The sequence below is a fragment of the Anomaloglossus baeobatrachus genome, chromosome 10, assembly GCF_048569485.1.
Source record: "Anomaloglossus baeobatrachus isolate aAnoBae1 chromosome 10, aAnoBae1.hap1, whole genome shotgun sequence".
NCBI classification, from domain to species: domain Eukaryota; kingdom Metazoa; phylum Chordata; class Amphibia; order Anura; family Aromobatidae; genus Anomaloglossus; species Anomaloglossus baeobatrachus.
The window spans coordinates 214,534,899-214,555,290 of record NC_134362.1 but is presented as its reverse complement, the minus strand read 5'-3'; the positions used below and the strand labels follow the sequence as shown (position 1 = coordinate 214,555,290).

Sequence of the window (20,392 nt, the reverse complement as noted above, 5' to 3'; positions counted from 1 at the left end):
GGCTGAGCCAGACAGGATGGACAGGCAGAGTCACTAGCAAGGCTGGGACCAGCGGACTGGCTGAGGCAGACAGGATGGAGGCGGAGTCACTAGCAAGGTTGGGACCAGCGGAGTGGCTGAGGCAGACAGGATGGACAGGCGGAGTCACTAGCAAGGGTGGGACCAGCGGAGTGGCTGACGCAGAAAGGATGGACAGGCAGAGTCACTGGCAAGGCTGGGACCAGCGGAGTGGCTGAGGCAGACAGGATGGAGGCGGAGTCACTAGCAAGGGTGGGACCAGCGGAGTGGCTGAGCCAGACAGGATGGACAGGCAGAGTCACTAGCAAGGCTGGGACCAGCGGACTGGCTGAGGCAGACAGGATGGAGGCGGAGTCACTAGCAAGGCTGGGACCAGCGGAGTGGCTGAGGCAGACAGGATGGAGGCGGAGTCACTAGCAAGGGTGGGACCAGCGGAGTGGCTGAGGCAGACAGGATGGACAGGCAGAGTCACTAGCAAGGCTGGGACCAGCGGAGTGGCTGAGGCAGACAGGATGGAGGCGGAGTCACTAGCAAGGGTGGGACCAGCGGAGTGGCTGAGCCAGACAGGATGGACAGGCAGAGTCACTAGCAAGGCTGGGACCAGCGGACTGGCTGAGGCAGACAGGATGGAGGCGGAGTCACTAGCAAGGCTGGGACCAGCGGAGTGGCTGAGGCAGACAGGATGGACAGGCGGAGTCACTAGCAAGGCTGGGACTAGCGGAGTGGCTGAGGCAGACAGGATGGAGGCGGAGTCACTAGCAAGGCTGGGACCAGCGGAGTGGCTGAGGCAGACAGGATGGAGGCGGAGTCACTAGCAAGGCTGGGACCAGCGGAGTGGCTGAGGCAGACAGGATGGACAGGCAGAGTCACTAGCAAGGCTGGGACCAGCGGAGTGGCTGAGGCAGACAGGATGGAGGCGGAGTCACTACCAAGGCTGGGACCAGCGGAGTGGCTGAGGAGACAGGATGGACAGGCAGAGTCACTAGCAAGGCTGGGACCAGCGGAGTGGCTGAGGAGACAGGATGGAGGCGGAGTCACTAGCAAGGCTGGGACCAGCGGAGTGGCTGACGCAGACAGGATGGACAGGCGGAGTCACTAGCAAGGCTGGGACCAGCGGAGTGGCTGAGGAGACAGGATGGACAGGTAGAGTCACTAGCAAGGCTGGGACCAGCGGAGTGGCTGACGCAGACAGGATGGACAGGTATAGTCACTAGCAAGGCTGGGACCAGCGGAGTGGCTGAGGCAGACAGGATGGACAGGCAGAGTCACTAGCAAGGCTGGGACCAGCGGAGTGGCTGAGTAAGACAGGATGGAGGCGGAGTCACTAGCAAGGCTGGGACCAGCGGAGTGGCTGAGGCAGACAGGATGGACAGGCAGAGTCACTAGCAAGGCTTGGACCAGCGGAGTGGCTGAGGAGACAGGATGGAGGCGGAGTCACTAGCAAGGCTGGGACCAGCGGAGTGGCTGAGGCAGACAGGATGGACAGGCAGAGTCACTAGCAAGGCTGGGACCAGCGGAGTGGCTGAGGCAGACAGGATGGAGGCGGAGTCACTAGCAAGGCTGGGACCAGCGGAGTGGCTGAGGAGACAGGATGGAGGCGGAGTCACTAGCAAGGCTGGGACCAGCGGAGTGGCTGAGGAGACAGGATGGACAGGCGGAGTCACTAGCAAGGCTGGGACCAGCGGAGTGGCTGAGGAGACAGGATGGACAGGCAGTGTCACTAGCAAGACTGGGACCAGCGGAGTGGCTGAGGCAGACAGGATGGAGGCGGAGTCACTAGCAAGGCTGGGACCAGCGGAGTGGCTGAGGAGACAGGATGGACAGGTAAAGTCACTAGCAAGGCTGGGACCAGCGGAGTGGCTGAGGCAGACAGGATGGACAGGTAGAGTCACTAGCAAGGCTGGGACCAGCGGAGTGGCTGACGCAGACAGGATGGACAGGCAGAGTCACTAGCAAGGCTGGGACCAGCGGAGTGGCTGAGGCAGACAGGATGGACAGGCGGAGTCACTAGCAAGGCTGGGACCAGCGGAGTGGCTGAGGCAGACAGGATGGAGGCGGAGTCACTAGCAAGGCTGAGACCAGCGGAGTGGCTGAGGAGACAGGATGGAGGCGGAGTCACTAGCAAGGCTGGGACCAGCGGAGTGGCTGAGGAGACAGGATGGACAGGCGGAGTCACTAGCAAGGCTGGGACCAGCGGAGTGGCTGAGGAGACAGGATGGAAAGGCAGAGTCACTAGCAAGGCTGGGACCAGCGGAGTGGCTGAGGCAGACAGGATGGAGGCGGAGTCACTAGCAAGGCTGGGACCAACGGAGTGGCTGACGCAGACAGGATGGACAGGCAGAGTCACTAGCAAGGCTGGGACCAGCGGAGTGGCTGAGGCAGACAGGATGGACAGGCGGAGTCACTAGCAAGGCTGGGACCAGCGGAGTGGCTGAGGCAGACAGGATGGAGGCGGAGTCACTAGCAAGGCTGGGACCAGCGGAGTGGCTGAGGAGACAGGATGGACAGGTAAAGTCACTAGCAAGGCTGGGACCAGCGGAGTGGCTGAGGAGACAGGATGGACAGGCGGAGTCACTAGCAAGGCTGGGACCAGCGGAGTGGCTGAGGCAGACAGGATGGAGGCGGAGTCACTAGCAAGGCTGGGACCAGCGGAGTGGCTGAGGAGACAGGATGGAGGCGGAGTCACTAGCAAGGCTGGGACCAGCGGAGTGGCTGAGGAGACAGGATGGACAGGCGGAGTCACTAGCAAGGCTGGGACCAGCGGAGTGGCTGAGGAGACAGGATGGAAAGGCAGAGTCACTAGCAAGGCTGGGACCAGCGGAGTGGCTGAGGCAGACAGGATGGAGGCGGAGTCACTAGCAAGGCTGGGACCAACGGAGTGGCTGACGCAGACAGGATGGACAGGCAGAGTCACTAGCAAGGCTGGGACCAGCGGAGTGGCTGAGGCAGACAGGATGGACAGGCAGAGTCACTAGCAAGGCTGGGACCAGCGGAGTGGCTGAGGCAGACAGGATGGACAGGCGGAGTCACTAGCAAGGCTGGGACCAGCGGAGTGGCTGAGGAGACAGGATGGACAGGCGGAGTCACTAGCAAGGCTGCGACCAGCGGAGTGGCTGAGGCGGACAAGATGGAGGCGGAGTTACTAGCAAGGCTGGGACCAGCGGAGTGGCTGAGGCAGACAGGATGGAGGCGGAGTCACTAGCAAGGCTGGGACCAGCGGAGTGGCTGACGCAGACAGGATGGAGGCGGAGTCACTAGCAAGGCTGGGACCAGCGGAGTGGCTGAGGCAGACAGGATGGACAGGCGGAGTCACTAGCAAGGCTGGGACCAGCGGAGTGGCTGAGGCAGACAGGATGGAGGCGGAGTCACTAGCAAGGCTGGGACCAGCGGAGTGGCTGAGGCAGACAGGATGGAGGCGGGGTCACTAGCAAGGCTGGGACCAGCGGAGTGGCTGAGGCAGACAGGATGGACAGGCGGAGTCACTAGCAAGGCTGGGACCAGCGGAGTGGCTGAGGCAGACAGGATGGAGGCGGGGTCACTAGCAAGGCTGGGACCAGCGGAGTGGCTGAGGCAGACAGGATGGACAGGCAGAATCACTAGCAAGGCTGGGACCAGCGGAGTGGCTGAGGAGACAGGATGGACAGGCGGAGTCACTAGCAAGGCTGGGACCAGCGGAGTGGCTGAGGCAGACAGGATGGAGGCGGAGTCACTAGCAAGGCTGGGACCAGCGGAGTGGCTGAGGCAGACAGGATGGACAGGCAGAGTCACTAGCAAGGCTGGGACCAGCGGAGTGGCTGAAGCAGACAGGATGGACAGGCAGAGTCACTAGCAAGGCTGGGACCAGCGGAGTGGCTGAGGCAGACAGGATGGACAGGCAGAGTCACTAGCAAGGCTGGGACCAGCGGAGTGGCTGAGGCAGACAGGATGGACAGGCGGAGTCACTAGCAAGGCTGCGACCAGCGGAGTGGCTGACGCGGACAAGATGGAGGCGGAGTTACTAGCAAGGCTGGGACCAGCGGAGTGGCTGAGGCAGACAGGATGGAGGCGGAGTCACTAGCAAAGCTGGGACCAGCGGAGTGGCTGACGCAGACAGGATGGAGGCGGAGTCACTAGCAAGGCTGGGACCAGCGGAGTGGCTGAGGCAGACAGGATGGACAGGCGGAGTCACTAGCAAGGCTGGGACCAGCGGAGTGGCTGAGGCAGACAGGATGGAGGCGGAGTCACTAGCAAGGCTGGGACCAGCGGAGTGGCTGAGGCAGACAGGATGGAGGCGGGGTCACTAGCAAGGCTGGGACCAGCGGAGTGGCTGAGGCAGACAGGATGGACAGGCGGAGTCACTAGCAAGGCTGGGACCAGCGGAGTGGCTGAGGCAGACAGGATGGAGGCGGGGTCACTAGCAAGGCTGGGACCAGCGGAGTGGCTGAGGCAGACAGGATGGACAGGCAGAATCACTAGCAAGGCTGGGACCAGCGGAGTGGCTGAGGAGACAGGATGGACAGGCGGAGTCACTAGCAAGGCTGGTACCAGCGGAGTGGCTGAGGCAGACAGGATGGAGGCGGAGTCACTAGCAAGGCTGGGACCAGCGGAGTGGCTGAGGCAGATAGGATGGACAGGCAGAGTCACTAGCAAGGCTGGGACCAGCGGAGTGGCTGAGGCAGATAGGATGGACAGGCGGAGTCACTAGCAAGGCTGGGACCAGCGGAGTGGCTGAGGCAGACAGGATGGAGGCGGAGTCACTAGCAAGGCTGGGACCAGTGGAGTGGCTGAGGCAGACAGGATGGACAGGCAGAATCACTAGCAAGGCTGGGACCAGCGGAGTGGCTGACGCAGACAGGATGGACAGGCAGAGTCACTAGCAAGGCTGGGACCAGCCGAGTGGCTGAGGCAGACAGGATGGACAGGCGGAGTCACTAGCAAGGCTTGGACCAGCGGAGTGGCTGAGGAGACAGGATGGAGGCGGAGTCACTAGCAAGGCTGGGACCAGCGGAGTGGCTGAGGCAGACAGGATGGAGGCGGAGTCACTAGCAAGGCTGGGACCAGCGGAGTGGCTGAGGCAGACAGGATGGACAGGCAGAATCACTAGCAAGGCTGGGACCAGCGGAGTGGCTGAAGCAGACAGGATGGACAGGCAGAGTCACTAGCAAGGCTGGGACCAGCGGAGTGGCTGAGGCAGACAGGATGGACAGGCAGAGTCACTAGCAAGGCTGGGACCAGCGGAGTGGCTGAGGCAGACAGGATGGACAGGCAGAGTCACTAGCAAGGCTGGGACCAGCGGAGTGGCTGAGGCAGACAGGATGGACAGGCAGAGTCACTAGCAAGGCTGGGACCAGCGGAGTGGCTGAGGCAGACAGGATGGACAGGCAGAGTCACTCGCAAGGCTGGGACCAGCGGAGTGGCTGAGGCAGACAGGATGGACAGGCAGAATCACTAGCAAGGCTGGGACCAGCGGAGTGGCTGAGGAGACAGGATGGACAGGCGGAGTCACTAGCAAGGCTGGGACCAGCGGAGTGGCTGAGGCAGACAGGATGGAGGCGGAGTCACTAGCAAGGCTGGGACCAGCGGAGTGGCTGAGGCAGACAGGATGGACAGGCAGAGTCACTAGCAAGGCTGGGACCAGCGGAGTGGCTGAGGCAGATAGGATGGACAGGCGGAGTCACTAGCAAGGCTGGGACCAGCGGAGTGGCTGAGGCAGACAGGATGGAGGCGGAGTCACTAGCAAGGCTGGGACCAGTGGAGTGGCTGAGGCAGACAGGATGGACAGGCAGAATCACAAGCAAGGCTGGGACCAGCGGAGTGGCTGAGGCAGACAGGATGGACAGGCAGAGTCACTAGCAAGGCTGGGACCAGCGGAGTGGCTGAGGCAGACAGGATGGACAGGCAGAGTCACTAGCAAGGCTGGGACCAGCGGAGTGGCTGAGGCAGACAGGATGGACAGGCAGAGTCACTCGCAAGGCTGGGACCAGCGGAGTGGCAGAGGCAGACAGGATGGACAGGCGGAGTCACTAGCAAGGCTGGGACCAGCGGAGTGGCTGAGGCAGACAGGATGGAGGCGGAGTCACTAGCAAGGGTGGGACCAGCGGAGTGGCTGAGGCAGACAGGATGGAGGCGGAGTCACTAGCAAGGCTGGGACCAGCGGAGTGGCTGAGGCAGACAGGATGGAGGCGGAGTCACTAGCAAGGCTGGGACCAGCGGAGTGGCTGACGCAGACAGGATGGAGGCGGAGTCACTAGCAAGGCTGGGACCAGCGGAGTGGCTGAGGCAGACAGGATGGACAGCCAGAGTCACTAGCAAGGCTGGGACCAGCGGAGTGGCTGAGGCAGACAGGATGGACAGGCAGAGTCACTAGCAAGGCTGGGACCAGCGGAGTGGCTCAGGAGATAGGATGGACAGGCAGAGTCACTAGCAAGGCTGGGACCAGCGGAGTGGCTGAGGCAGACAGGATGGACAGGCAGAGTCACTCGCAAGGCTGGGACCAGCGGAGTGGCTGAGGCAGACAGGATGGACAGGCAGAGTCACTAGCAAGGCTGGGACCAGCGGAGTGGCTGAGGCAGACAGGATGGACAGGCAGAGTCACTCGCAAGCCTGGGACCAGCGGAGTGGCTGAGGCAGACAGGATGGAGGCAGAGTCACTAGCAAGGCTGGGACCAGCGGAGTGGCTGAGGCAGACAGGATGGACAGGCAGAGTCACTAGCAAGGCTGGGACCAGCGGAGTGGCTGAGGCAGACAGGATGGACAGGCGGAGTCACTAGCAAGGCTGGGACCAGCGGAGTGGCTGAGGCAGACAGGATGGAGGCGGAGTCACTAGCAAGGCTGGGACCAGCGGAGTGGCTGAGTCAGACAGGATGGAGGCGGAGTCACTAGCAAGGCTGGGACCAGCAGAGTGGCTGAGGCAGACAGGATGGAGGCGGAGTCACTAGCAAGGCTGGGACCAGCGGAGTGGCTGAGGCAGACAGGATGGAGGCGGAGTCACTAGCAAGGCTGGGACCAGCGGAGTGGCTGAGGCAGACAGGATGGAGGCGGAGTCACTAGCAAGGCTGGGACCAGCGGAGTGGCTGAGGCAGACAGGATGGAGGCGGAGTCACTAGCAAGGGGTGGACCAGCGGAGTGGCTGAGGCAGACAGGATGGAGGCGGACTCACTAGCAAGGCTGGGACCAGCGGAGTGGCTGAGGCAGACAGGATGGAGGCGGAGTCACTAGCAAGGCTGGGACCAGCGGAGTGGCTGAGGCAGACAGGATGGAGGCGGAGTCACTAGCAAGGCTGGGACCAGCGGAGTGGCTGAGGCAGACAGGATGGACAGGCGGAGTCACTAGCAAGGCTGGGACCAGCGGAGTGGCTGAGGCAGACAGGATGGAGGCAGAGTCACTAGCAAGGCTGGGACCAGCGGAGTGGCTGAGGCAGACAGGATGGAGGCGGAGTAACTAGCAAGGCTGGGACCAGCGGAGTGGCTGAGGCAGACAGGATGGAGGCGGAGTCACTAGCAAGGCTGGGACCAGCGGAGTGGCTGAGGCAGACAGGATGGAGGCGGAGTCACTAGCAAGGCTGGGACCAGTGGAGTGGCTGAGGCAGACAGGATGGACAGGCAGAATCACTAGCAAGGCTGGGACCAGCGGAGTGGCTGACGCAGACAGGATGGACAGGCGGAGTCACTAGCAAGGCTGGGACCAGCGGAGTGGCTGAGGCAGACAGGATGGAGGCGGAGTCACTAGCAAGGCTGGGACCAGCGGAGTGGCTGAGGCAGACAGGATGGAGGCGGAGTAACTAGCAAGGCTGGGACCAGCGGAGTGGCTGAGGCAGACAGGATGGAGGCGGAGTCACTAGCAAGGCTGGGACCAGCGGAGTGGCTGAGGCAGACAGGATGGAGGCGGAGTCACTAGCAAGGCTGGGACCAGTGGAGTGGCTGAGGCAGACAGGATGGACAGGCAGAATCACTAGCAAGGCTGGGACCAGCGGAGTGGCTGAGGCAGACAGGATGGACAGGCGGAGTCACTAGCAAGGCTTGGACCAGCGGAGTGGCTGAGGAGACAGGATGGAGGCGGAGTCACTAGCAAGGCTGGGACCAGCGGAGTGGCTGAGGCAGACAGGATGGACAGCCAGAGTCACTAGCAAGGCTGGGACCAGCGGAGTGGCTGAGGCAGACAGGATGGACAGGCAGAGTCACTAGCAAGGCTGGGACCAGCGGAGTGGCTGAGGAGACAGGATGGAGGCGGAGTCACTAGCAAGGCTGGGACCAGCGGAGTGGCTCAGGAGATAGGATGGACAGGCAGAGTCACTAGCAAGGCTGGGACCAGCGGAGTGGCTGAGGCAGACAGGATGGACAGGCAGAGTCACTCGCAAGGCTGGGACCAGCGGAGTGGCTCAGGAGATAGGATGGACAGGCAGAGTCACTAGCAAGGCTGGGACCAGCGGAGTGGCTGAGGCAGACAGGATGGACAGGCAGAGTCACTCGCAAGGCTGGGACCAGCGGAGTGGCTGAGGCAGACAGGATGGACAGGCAGAGTCACTCGCAAGGCTGGGACCAGCGGAGTGGCTGAGGCCGACAGGATGGAGGCAGAGTCACTAGCAAGGCTGGGACCAGCGGAGTGGCTGAGGCAAACAGGATGGACAGGCAGAGTCACTAGCAAGGGTGGGACCAGCGGAGTGGCTGACGCAGACAGAATGGACAGGCAGAGTCACTAGCAAGGCTGGGACCAGCGCAGTGGCTGAGGCAGACAGGATGGACAGGCGGAGTCACTAGCAAGGCTGGGACCAGCGGAGTGGCTGAGGCAGACAGGATGGAGGCGGAGTCACTAGCAATGCTGGGACCAGCGGAGTGGCTGAGTCAGACAGGATGGAGGCGGAGTCACTAGCAAGGCTGGGACCAGCAGAGTGGCTGAGGCAGACAGGATGGAGGCGGAGTCACTAGCAAGGCTGGGACCAGCGGAGTGGCTGAGGCAGACAAGTTGGAGGCGGAGTCACTAGCAAGGCTGGGACCAGCGGAGTGGCTGAGGCAGACAGGATGGAGGCGGAGTCACTAGCAAGGCTGGGACCAGCGGAGTGGCTGAGGCAGACAGGATGGAGGCGGAGTCACTAGCAAGGGGTGGACCAGCGGAGTGGCTGAGGCAGACAGGATGGAGGCGGAGTCACTAGCAAGGCTGGGACCAGCGGAGTGGCTGAGTCAGACAGGATGGAGGCGGAGTCACTAGCAAGGCTGGGACCAGCAGAGTGGCTGAGGCAGACAGGATGGAGGCGGAGTCACTAGCAAGGCTGGGACCAGCGGAGTGGCTGAGGCAGACAAGATGGAGGCGGAGTCACTAGCAAGGCTGGGACCAGCGGAGTGGCTGAGGCAGACAGGATGGAGGCGGAGTCACTAGCAAGGCTGGGACCAGCGGAGTGGCTGAGGCAGATAGGATGGACAGGCGGAGTCACTAGCAAGGCTGGGACCAGCGGAGTGGCTGAGGCAGATAGGATGGACAGGCGGAGTCACTAGCAAGGCTGGGACCAGCGGACTGGCTGAGGCAGACAGGATGGAGGCGGAGTCACTAGCAAGGCTGGGACCAGTGGAGTGGCTGAGGCAGACAGGATGGACAGGCAGAATCACTAGCAAGGCTTGGACCAGCGGAGTGGCTGAGGAGACAGGATGGAGGCGGAGTCACTAGCAAGGCTGGGACCAGCGGAGTGGCTGAGGCAGACAGGATGGAGGCGGAGTCACTAGCAAGGCTGGGACCAGCAGAGTGGCTGAGGCAGACAGGATGGAGGCGGAGTCACTAGCAAGGCTGGGACCAGCGGAGTGGCTGAGGCAGACAGGATGGACAGGCAGAGTCACTCGCAAGGCTGGGACCAGCGGAGTGGCTGAGGCAGACAGGATGGACAGGCAGAGTCACTCGCAAGGCTGGGACCAGCGGAGTGGCTGAGGCCGACAGGATGGAGGCAGAGTCACTAGCAAGGCTGGGACCAGCGGAGTGGCTGAGGCAAACAGGATGGACAGGCAGAGTCACTAGCAAGGGTGGGACCAGCGGAGTGGCTGACGCAGACAGAATGGACAGGCAGAGTCACTAGCAAGGCTGGGACCAGCGCAGTGGCTGAGGCAGACAGGATGGACAGGCGGAGTCACTAGCAAGGCTGGGACCAGCGGAGTGGCTGAGGCAGACAGGATGGAGGCGGAGTCACTAGCAATGCTGGGACCAGCGGAGTGGCTGAGTCAGACAGGATGGAGGCGGAGTCACTAGCAAGGCTGGGACCAGCAGAGTGGCTGAGGCAGACAGGATGGAGGCGGAGTCACTAGCAAGGCTGGGACCAGCGGAGTGGCTGAGGCAGACAAGTTGGAGGCGGAGTCACTAGCAAGGCTGGGACCAGCGGAGTGGCTGAGGCAGACAGGATGGAGGCGGAGTCACTAGCAAGGCTGGGACCAGCGGAGTGGCTGAGGCAGACAGGATGGAGGCGGAGTCACTAGCAAGGGGTGGACCAGCGGAGTGGCTGAGGCAGACAGGATGGAGGCGGAGTCACTAGCAAGGCTGGGACCAGCGGAGTGGCTGAGTCAGACAGGATGGAGGCGGAGTCACTAGCAAGGCTGGGACCAGCAGAGTGGCTGAGGCAGACAGGATGGAGGCGGAGTCACTAGCAAGGCTGGGACCAGCGGAGTGGCTGAGGCAGACAAGATGGAGGCGGAGTCACTAGCAAGGCTGGGACCAGCGGAGTGGCTGAGGCAGACAGGATGGAGGCGGAGTCACTAGCAAGGCTGGGACCAGCGGAGTGGCTGAGGCAGATAGGATGGACAGGCGGAGTCACTAGCAAGGCTGGGACCAGCGGAGTGGCTGAGGCAGATAGGATGGACAGGCGGAGTCACTAGCAAGGCTGGGACCAGCGGACTGGCTGAGGCAGACAGGATGGAGGCGGAGTCACTAGCAAGGCTGGGACCAGTGGAGTGGCTGAGGCAGACAGGATGGACAGGCAGAATCACTAGCAAGGCTGGGACCAGCGGAGTGGCTGACGCAGACAGGATGGACAGGCAGAGTCACTAGCAAGGCTGGGACCAGCCGAGTGGCTGAGGCAGACAGGATGGACAGGCGGAGTCACTAGCAAGGCTTGGACCAGCGGAGTGGCTGAGGAGACAGGATGGAGGCGGAGTCACTAGCAAGGCTGGGACCAGCGGAGTGGCTGAGGCAGACAGGATGGAGGCGGAGTCACTAGCAAGGCTGGGACCAGCGGAGTGGCTGAGGCAGACAGGATGGACAGGCAGAATCACTAGCAAGGCTGGGACCAGCGGAGTGGCTGAAGCAGACAGGATGGACAGGCAGAGTCACTAGCAAGGCTGGGACCAGCGGAGTGGCTGAGGCAGACAGGATGGACAGGCAGAGTCACTAGCAAGGCTGGGACCAGCGGAGTGGCTGAGGCAGACAGGATGGACAGGCAGAGTCACTAGCAAGGCTGGGACCAGCGGAGTGGCTGAGGCAGACAGGATGGACAGGCAGAGTCACTAGCAAGGCTGGGACCAGCGGAGTGGCTGAGGCAGACAGGATGGACAGGCAGAGTCACTCGCAAGGCTGGGACCAGCGGAGTGGCAGAGGCAGACAGGATGGACAGGCGGAGTCACTAGCAAGGCTGGGACCAGCGGAGTGGCTGAGGCAGACAGGATGGAGGCGGAGTCACTAGCAAGGGTGGGACCAGCGGAGTGGCTGAGGCAGACAGGATGGAGGCGGAGTCACTAGCAAGGCTGGGACCAGCAGAGTGGCTGAGGCAGACAGGATGGAGGCGGAGTCACTAGCAAGGCTGGGACCAGCGGAGTGGCTGAGGCAGACAGGATGGAGGCGGAGTCACTAGCAAGGCTGGGACCAGCAGAGTGGCTGAGGCAGACAGGATGGAGGCGGAGTCACTAGCAAGGCTGGGACCAGCGGAGTGGCTGACGCAGACAGGATGGAGGCGGAGTCACTAGCAAGGCTGGGACCAGCGGAGTGGCTGAGGCAGACAGGATGGACAGCCAGAGTCACTAGCAAGGCTGGGACCAGCTGAGTGGCTGAGGCAGACAGGATGGACAGGCAGAGTCACTAGCAAGGCTGGGACCAGCGGAGTGGCTCAGGAGATAGGATGGACAGGCAGAGTCACTAGCAAGGCTGGGACCAGCGGAGTGGCTGAGGCAGACAGGATGGACAGGCAGAGTCACTCGCAAGGCTGGGACCAGCGGAGTGGCTGAGGCAGACAGGATGGACAGGCAGAGTCACTAGCAAGGCTGGGACCAGCGGAGTGGCTGAGGCAGACAGGATGGACAGGCAGAGTCACTCGCAAGCCTGGGACCAGCGGAGTGGCTGAGGCAGACAGGATGGAGGCAGAGTCACTAGCAAGGCTGGGACCAGCGGAGTGGCTGAGGCAGACAGGATGGACAGGCAGAGTCACTAGCAAGGCTGGGACCAGCGGAGTGGCTGAGGCAGACAGGATGGACAGGCGGAGTCACTAGCAAGGCTGGGACCAGCGGAGTGGCTGAGGCAGACAGGATGGAGGCGGAGTCACTAGCAAGGCTGGGACCAGCGGAGTGGCTGAGTCAGACAGGATGGAGGCGGAGTCACTAGCAAGGCTGGGACCAGCAGAGTGGCTGAGGCAGACAGGATGGAGGCGGAGTCACTAGCAAGGCTGGGACCAGCGGAGTGGCTGAGGCAGACAGGATGGAGGCGGAGTCACTAGCAAGGCTGGGACCAGCGGAGTGGCTGAGGCAGACAGGATGGAGGCGGAGTCACTAGCAAGGCTGGGACCAGCGGAGTGGCTGAGGCAGACAGGATGGAGGCGGAGTCACTAGCAAGGGGTGGACCAGCGGAGTGGCTGAGGCAGACAGGATGGAGGCGGAGTCACTAGCAAGGCTGGGACCAGCGGAGTGGCTGAGGCAGACAGGATGGAGGCGGAGTAACTAGCAAGGCTGGGACCAGCGGAGTGGCTGAGGCAGACAGGATGGAGGCGGAGTCACTAGCAAGGCTGGGACCAGCGGAGTGGCTGAGGCAGACAGGATGGACAGGCGGAGTCACTAGCAAGGCTGGGACCAGCGGAGTGGCTGAGGCAGACAGGATGGAGGCAGAGTCACTAGCAAGGCTGGGACCAGCGGAGTGGCTGAGGCAGACAGGATGGAGGCGGAGTAACTAGCAAGGCTGGGACCAGCGGAGTGGCTGAGGCAGACAGGATGGAGGCGGAGTCACTAGCAAGGCTGGGACCAGCGGAGTGGCTGAGGCAGACAGGATGGAGGCGGAGTCACTAGCAAGGCTGGGACCAGTGGAGTGGCTGAGGCAGACAGGATGGACAGGCGGAGTCACTAGCAAGGCTGGAACCAGCGGAGTGGCTGAGGCAGACAGGATGGAGGCGGAGTCACTAGCAAGGGTGGGACCAGCGGAGTGGCTGAGGAAGACAGGATGGAGGCGGAGTCACTAGCAAGGCTGGGACCAGCGGAGTGGCTGAGGCAGACAGGATGGAGGCGGAGTCACTAGCAAGGCTGGGACCAGCGGAGTGGCTGAGGCAGACAGGATGGACAGCCAGAGTCACTAGCAAGGCTGGGACCAGCGGAGTGGCTGAGGCAGACAGGATGGACAGGCAGAGTCACTAGCAAGGCTGGGACCAGCGGAGTGGCTCAGGAGATAGGATGGACAGGCAGAGTCACTAGCAAGGCTGGGACCAGCGGAGTGGCTGAGGCAGACAGGATGGACAGGCAGAGTCACTCGCAAGGCTGGGACCAGCGGAGTGGCTGAGGCAGATAGGATGGACAGGCAGAGTCACTCGCAAGGCTGGGACCAGCGGAGTGGCTGAGGCCGACAGGATGGACAGGCAGAGTCACTAGCAAGGGTGGGACCAGCGGAGTGGCTGAGGCAGACAGGATGGACAGGCAGAGTCACTAGCAAGGGTGGGACCAGCGGAGTGGCTGAGGCAGACAGGATGGACAGGCGGAGTCACTAGCAAGGCTGGGACCAGCGGAGTGGCTGAGGCAGACAGGATGGAGGCGGAGTCACTAGCAATGCTGGGACCAGCGGAGTGGCTGAGTCAGACAGGATGGAGGCGGAGTCACTAGCAAGGCTGGGACCAGCAGAGTGGCTGAGGCAGACAGGATGGAGGCGGAGTCACTAGCAAGGCTGGGACCAGCGGAGTGGCTGAGGCAGACAAGATGGAGGCGGAGTCACTAGCAAGGCTGGGACCAGCGGAGTGGCTGAGGCAGACAGGATGGAGGCGGAGTCACTAGCAAGGCTGGGACCAGCGGAGTGGCTGAGGCAGACAGGATGGAGGCGGAGTCACTAGCAAGGGGTGGACCAGCGGAGTGGCTGAGGCAGACAGGATGGAGGCGGAGTCACTAGCAAGGCTGGGACCAGCGGAGTGGCTGAGGCAGACAGGATGGAGGCGGAGTCACTAGCAAGGCTGGGACCAGCGGAGTGGCTGAGGCAGACAGGATGGAGGCGGAGTCACTAGCAAGGCTGGGACCAGCGGAGTGGCTGAGGCAGACAGGATGGAGGCGGAGTCACTAGCAAGGCTGGGACCAGCGGAGTGGCTGAGGCAGACAGGATGGACAGGCGGAGTCACTAGCAAGGCTGGGACCAGCGGAGTGGCTGAGGCAGACAGGATGGAGGCGGAGTCACTAGCAAGGCTGGGACCAGCAGAGTGGCTGACGCAGACAGGATGGAGGCGGAGTCACTAGCAAGGCTGGGACCAGTGGAGTGGCTGAGGCAGACAGGATGGACAGGCAGAGTCACTAGCAAGGCTGGGACCAGCGGAGTGGCTGAGGCGCATGTTATGTAATACAGGCGCACTGGTGCATTATCCCATGTAATACAGGCGCACTGGTGCATTATCCCATGTAATACAGGCACATTGGTGCATTATCCCATGTAATACAGGCGCATTGGTGCATTATCCCATGTAATACAGGCACACTGGTGTCATATCCTATTTAATACATGCATACTGGTGTAATATCACATGTAATACAGATACACTGGTGCGATATCCAATAGAGGCACACTGGTGTGATATCGCATGTAATACAAGCACACTGGTGCGATAGACCATGCAATACAGGCACACTGGTGTGATATCCCATGAAATAAAGGTGCACTGGTTTGATATCCCATGTAAAACAGGCACACTGGTTTGATATCCCATGTAATACAGGCACACTAGTTTGATATCCCATGTAATACAGGCGCACTGGTTTGATATCCCATGTAATACAGGCGCACTGGTGACATATCCTATGTAATACATGCATACTGGTGTAATATTACATGTAATACTGGTACACTGGTGCGATATTCAATGTAATAGAGGCACACTGGTGCGATAAGCCATGTAATACAGGCGCACTGGTGTAATAGCCTATTTAATACAGGCAGACTGGTGCATTATGCCATGTAATACAGGCGCACTGGTGTAATATCACATGTAATACAGGTACACTGGTGTGATATCCAATGTAATAGAGGCACACTGGTGCGATAGACCATGTAATACAGACATACTGGTTTGATATCCCATGTAATACAGGCGCACTGGTGTAATATCCTATGTAATACAGGCACACTGGTGCGATATGCCATGTAATACAGGCGCACTGGTGTAATATCACATGTAATACAGGTACACTGGTGCGATAGGCCATGTAATACAGGCGCACTGGTGTAATATCACATGTAATACAGGTACACTGGTGCGATATGCCATGTAATACAGGCGCACTGGTGAGATATCCCATGTAATACAGGCACTCTGGTTTGATATCCCATGTAATACAAGCGCACTGGTGCAATATGACATGTAATAAAGGCGCACTGGTGTGATATCCCATGTAATAAAGCCTCACTGGTGCGTTATCACATGTAATGCAGGCACACTGGTGTGATATGCCATGTAATACATGTGCACTAGTGTGATATCACATGTAATACAGGCGCCCTGGTGCAATATCATGTGTAATATCCCATGTAATAAAGGCGCACTGGTGTGATATCACATGTAATGACTCCTTTGATGACCCCTGCGGTTCTCATGGCCATTTGTATCTGATTCCTTATATTTGGGAATTCTCTAATTTCCACATTTTTGTCATTACCAGAAAATCATAGAACGTTTCCACAGGAATTCCAATAAGGCGGCGGATGAGGATGTGGCAGAGCGGATCTTCCTGATCACTGAGGATCGTGTCCATGTCCGCTGTCACGGGCAGGATGATCGTATCACCACCTCTACCTGGGATTTTCTGAAGCCAGCCAACCTGGGGGAGAAGGGGGCACACGTGGTGCTGAACCCCGAGAACTGCATCTCCTACCAGGTATCCCGCATGTCAGGAGACGCTCTGCCGGACACTTGGGGGATTCCAGGGGAGTTTAGATCCCGACTGTGGGCGAAAGACGTGGACAATTCTTCTCACGTATTGCTCTATGTCGTCCACCAGGTGGAGCCACTGGCCAAATTCAACCAAAACCTCTACGTGTACGAGACTCTACTACATCTCCAGCAGGGGGAGCAGTGCGCTCAGGAGGCGGTGCGCAGGGCCGAGGCCGAGGTACGCCATAGAATAAGAGTGCATGGATACAGGGAGAGTGATGGATCATGGGTGTGTCCTGCCCCACAGGTGCTGGCCATGCTCTCCCGGCGGGCTCAGGAGGAGGCAGACCCTCAACTGACCATCTCCACCTACGACACAGAGAGGAACCGGAGCGGTCAGGAGCAGCGGGCCACGCAGGTGCGTGGTGCGGGGATCAGCCAACCTAGTAGATCACAGGGCGGGGATCAGCCAACCTACTAGATCACAGGGCGGGGATCAGCCAACCTAGCAGATCACAGGGCAGGGATCAGCCAACCTAGCAGATCACAGGGCGGGGATCAGCCAACCTACTAGATCACAGGGCTGGGATCAGCCAACCTACTAGATCACAGGGCGGGGATCAGCCAACCTAGTAGATCACAGGGCGGGGATCAGCCAACCTAGCAGATCACAGGGCGGGGATCAGCCAACCTAGTAGATCACAGGGCAGGGAGCAGCCAACCTAGTAGATCACAGGGCGGGGATCAGCCAACCTAGCAGATCACAGGGCGGGGATCAGCCAACCTACTAGATCACAGGGCGGGGATCAGCCAACCTACTAGATCACAGGGCGGGGATCAGCCAACCTACTAGATCACAGGGCGGGGATCAGCCAACCTAGTAGATCACAGGGCGGGGATCAGCCAACCTAGTAGATCACAGGGCGGGGATCAGCCAACCTAGTAGATCACAGGGCGGGGATCAGCCAACCTAGTAGATCACAGGGTGGGGATCAGCCAACCTAGTAGATCACAGGGCAGGGATCAGTCAACCTAGCAGATCACAGGGCGGGGATCAGCCAACCTAGCAGATCACAGGGCGGGGATCAGCCAACCTACTAGATCACAGGGCTGGTAATGTGCCGCTGTACACAGGTGCGTGGTGCAGGGATCAGCCAACCTAGTGGATCACAGGGCGGGGATCAGCCAACCTAGTAGATCACAGGGCGGGGATCAGCCAACCTAGTAGATCACAGGGCTGGTAATGTGCCGCTGTCTCACCTCAGCAACAGGCTGCATGGGAGGATGCGCAGCGCCGCGCTGCACTCAGCCTGGATTATCTGGCTCCGTACCTGTCACTTGTGGGAGACCCCGAGAAGCTGACACGGCTGCAGGCACAGCAGGTGAAGGACGACTGTCTGCGAGACCTGAAGAACAGGCTGGTGCAGCAGGCCAACCTCATCCAGGCTCGCTTCGAGAAGGTAACGAGGGGTCCCAAGACCAGGGCATCCCGCCAGCCGACGTGTAGTACCGAGCGCGACAATCCCAGGTGTGTGCGGTCACCGAGCGCGACAATCCCAGGTGTGTGCGGTCACCGAGCGCGACAATCCCAGGTGTGTGCGGTCACCGAGCGCGACAATCCCAGGTGTGTGCGGTCACCGAGCGCAGCGATCCCAAGACCAGGGCATCCCACCAGCCGACGTGTAGTACCGAGCGCGACAATCCCAGGTGTGTGCGGTCACCGAGCGCAGCGATCCCAAGACCAGGGCATCCCGCCAGCCGACGTGTAGTACCGAGCGCGACAATCCCAGGTGTGTGCGGTCACCGAGCGCGACAATCCCAGGTGTGTGCGGTCACCGAGCGCGACAATCCCAGGTGTGTGCGGTCACCGAGCGCGACAATCCCAGGTGTGTGCGGTCACCGAGCGCAGCGATCCCAAGACCAGGGCATCCCACCAGCCGACGTGTAGTACCGAGCGCGACAATCCCAGGTGTGTGCGGTCACCGAGCGCAGCGATCCCAAGACCAGGGCATCCCGCCAGCCGACGTGTAGTATGGGAATGCCGACAAAGTGTCACCATTGTGCCGCAACCGAATGAAGTAATCCCCAGTATGCCAAACCACAGCAATCCCAGGTGTGTGCGGTCACCGAGCGCAGCGATACTAGGTGTATGCAGACACAAAGTACGGCAATCCCCAGTGTTTGACCCTAGCGATCCTCGGTGTTCCCATATGTTGACCCTAGCGATCCTCGGTGTTCCCACATGTTGACCCTAGCGATCCTCAGTGTTCCCACATGTTGACCCTAGCGATCCTCGGTGTTCCCACATGTTGACCCTAGCGATCCTCGGTGTTCCCACATGTTGACTCTAGCGATCCTCAGTGTTCCCACATGTTGACCCTAGCGATCCTCGGTGTTCCCACATGTTGACTCTAGCAATCCTCAGTGTTCCCACATGTTGACCCTAGCGCACCTCGGTGTTCCCACATGTTGACCCTAGCGATCCTCGGTGTTCCCACATGTTGACCCTAGCGATCCTCGGTGTTCCCACATGTTGACCCTAGCGATCCTCGGTGTTCCCACATGTTGACCCTAGCGATCCTCGGTGTTCCCACATGTTGACTCTAGCGATCCTCAGTGTTCCCACATGTTGACCCTAGCGATCCTCGGTGTTCCCACATGTTGACCCTAGCGATCCTCGGTGTTCCCACATGTTGACCCTAGCGATCCTCGGTGTTCCCACATGTTGACCCTAGCGCACCTCGGTGTTCCCACATGTTGACCCTAGCGCACCTCGGTGTTCCCACATGTTGACTCTAGCGATCCTCGGTGTTCCCACATGTTGACTCTAGCGATCCTCAGTGTTCCCACATGTTGACCCTAGCGCACCTCGGTGTTCCCACATGTTGACTCTAGCGATCCTCGGTGTTCCCACATGTTGACTCTAGCGATCCTCGGTGTTCCCACATGTTGACCCTAGCACTCCTCGGTGTTCCCACATGTTGACCCTAGCACTCCTCGGTGTTCCCACATGTTGACCCTAGCACTCCTCGGTGTTCCCACATGTTGACCCTAGCACTCCTCGGTGTTCCCACATGTTGACCCTAGCGATCCTCGGTGTTCCCACATGTTGACCCTAGCGATCCTCGGTGTTCCCACATGTTGACCCTAGCACTCCTCGGTGTTCCCACATGTTGACCCTAGCGATCCTCGGTGTTCCCACATGTTGACCCTAGCGATCCTCGGTGTTCCCACATGTTGACCCCAGCGATCCTCGGTGTTCCCACATGTTGACCCTAGCACTCCTCGGTGTTCCCACATGTTGACCTCTCTTTATTTATCCCACATAAGGAGACACAAGAGCTTCAAAAGAAGCAGCAGTGGTATCACCAGAACCAGCCATCCCTGAGGAGGGAGGATGAGGAGGCGTACCTGGAGTTCTGCTCTGAGGCCATGTTCCGTATCCAGATCCTGGAGACCAGACTGAACAGGTGTGCTATCAGAACGCCACTCATGGTCCTGCCACTATAATGGCGTAGATCACACGCACTCACCCTCAGGGTCCTCACCTCTGTCCCCTTAGACACAAGCGATTGGCCCCCCAGAAGTACCTGACCCTGGAGGATCGGCTCAACAAGGACACACGACTGTGCGAGCCTCTACTCCTTCCATAGCCGGCCAGTGAGACGACCGCTACTGCAGACATACGAGCAACGCTGGAGGACCAGATGTACCGAAAAACTGTGCAGCAGATATAATAAAAGCAACAGCAGACGTCTGTGTGATGGGGTGATATGGGGATGGGGTGATATGGGGATGGGGTGATATGGGGGTGATATGGTGATATGGGGGGATGGGGTGATATGGGGATGGGGTCATATGGTGATATGGTGATGGGGTGATATGGGGGGATGGGGTGATATGGGGGGATGGGGTGATATGGGGATGGGGTGATATGGGGGGATGGGGTGATATGGGGATGGGGTGATATGGGGATGGGGTGATATGGGGATGGGGTGATATGGGGGTGATATGGTGATATGGGGGGATGGGGTGATATGGGGATGGGGTCATATGGTGATATGGTGATGGGGTGATATGGGGGGATGGGGTGATATGGGGGGATGGGGTGATATG

At 60.4% G+C, this 20,392-nt stretch overlaps 1 protein-coding gene across 1 annotated transcript in view; it reads left to right on the top strand.

The window, feature by feature from the left end:
- Window positions 1-20,025, top strand: part of DRC7 (dynein regulatory complex subunit 7) — a 143,066-nt gene extending 123,041 nt beyond the window's left edge. Inside the window, exons 13-18 of the mRNA XM_075325468.1 lie at window positions 16,065-16,280; window positions 16,404-16,514; window positions 16,584-16,694; window positions 17,542-17,736; window positions 19,607-19,746; window positions 19,839-20,025. Coding sequence (XP_075181583.1) covers window positions 16,065-16,280; window positions 16,404-16,514; window positions 16,584-16,694; window positions 17,542-17,736; window positions 19,607-19,746; window positions 19,839-19,929 — 864 coding nt within the window. The 3' untranslated portion in view covers window positions 19,930-20,025. The remainder of the gene's footprint in view (window positions 1-16,064; window positions 16,281-16,403; window positions 16,515-16,583; window positions 16,695-17,541; window positions 17,737-19,606; window positions 19,747-19,838) is intronic.
- The last annotated feature ends 367 nt before the right edge of the window (window positions 20,026-20,392 follow it).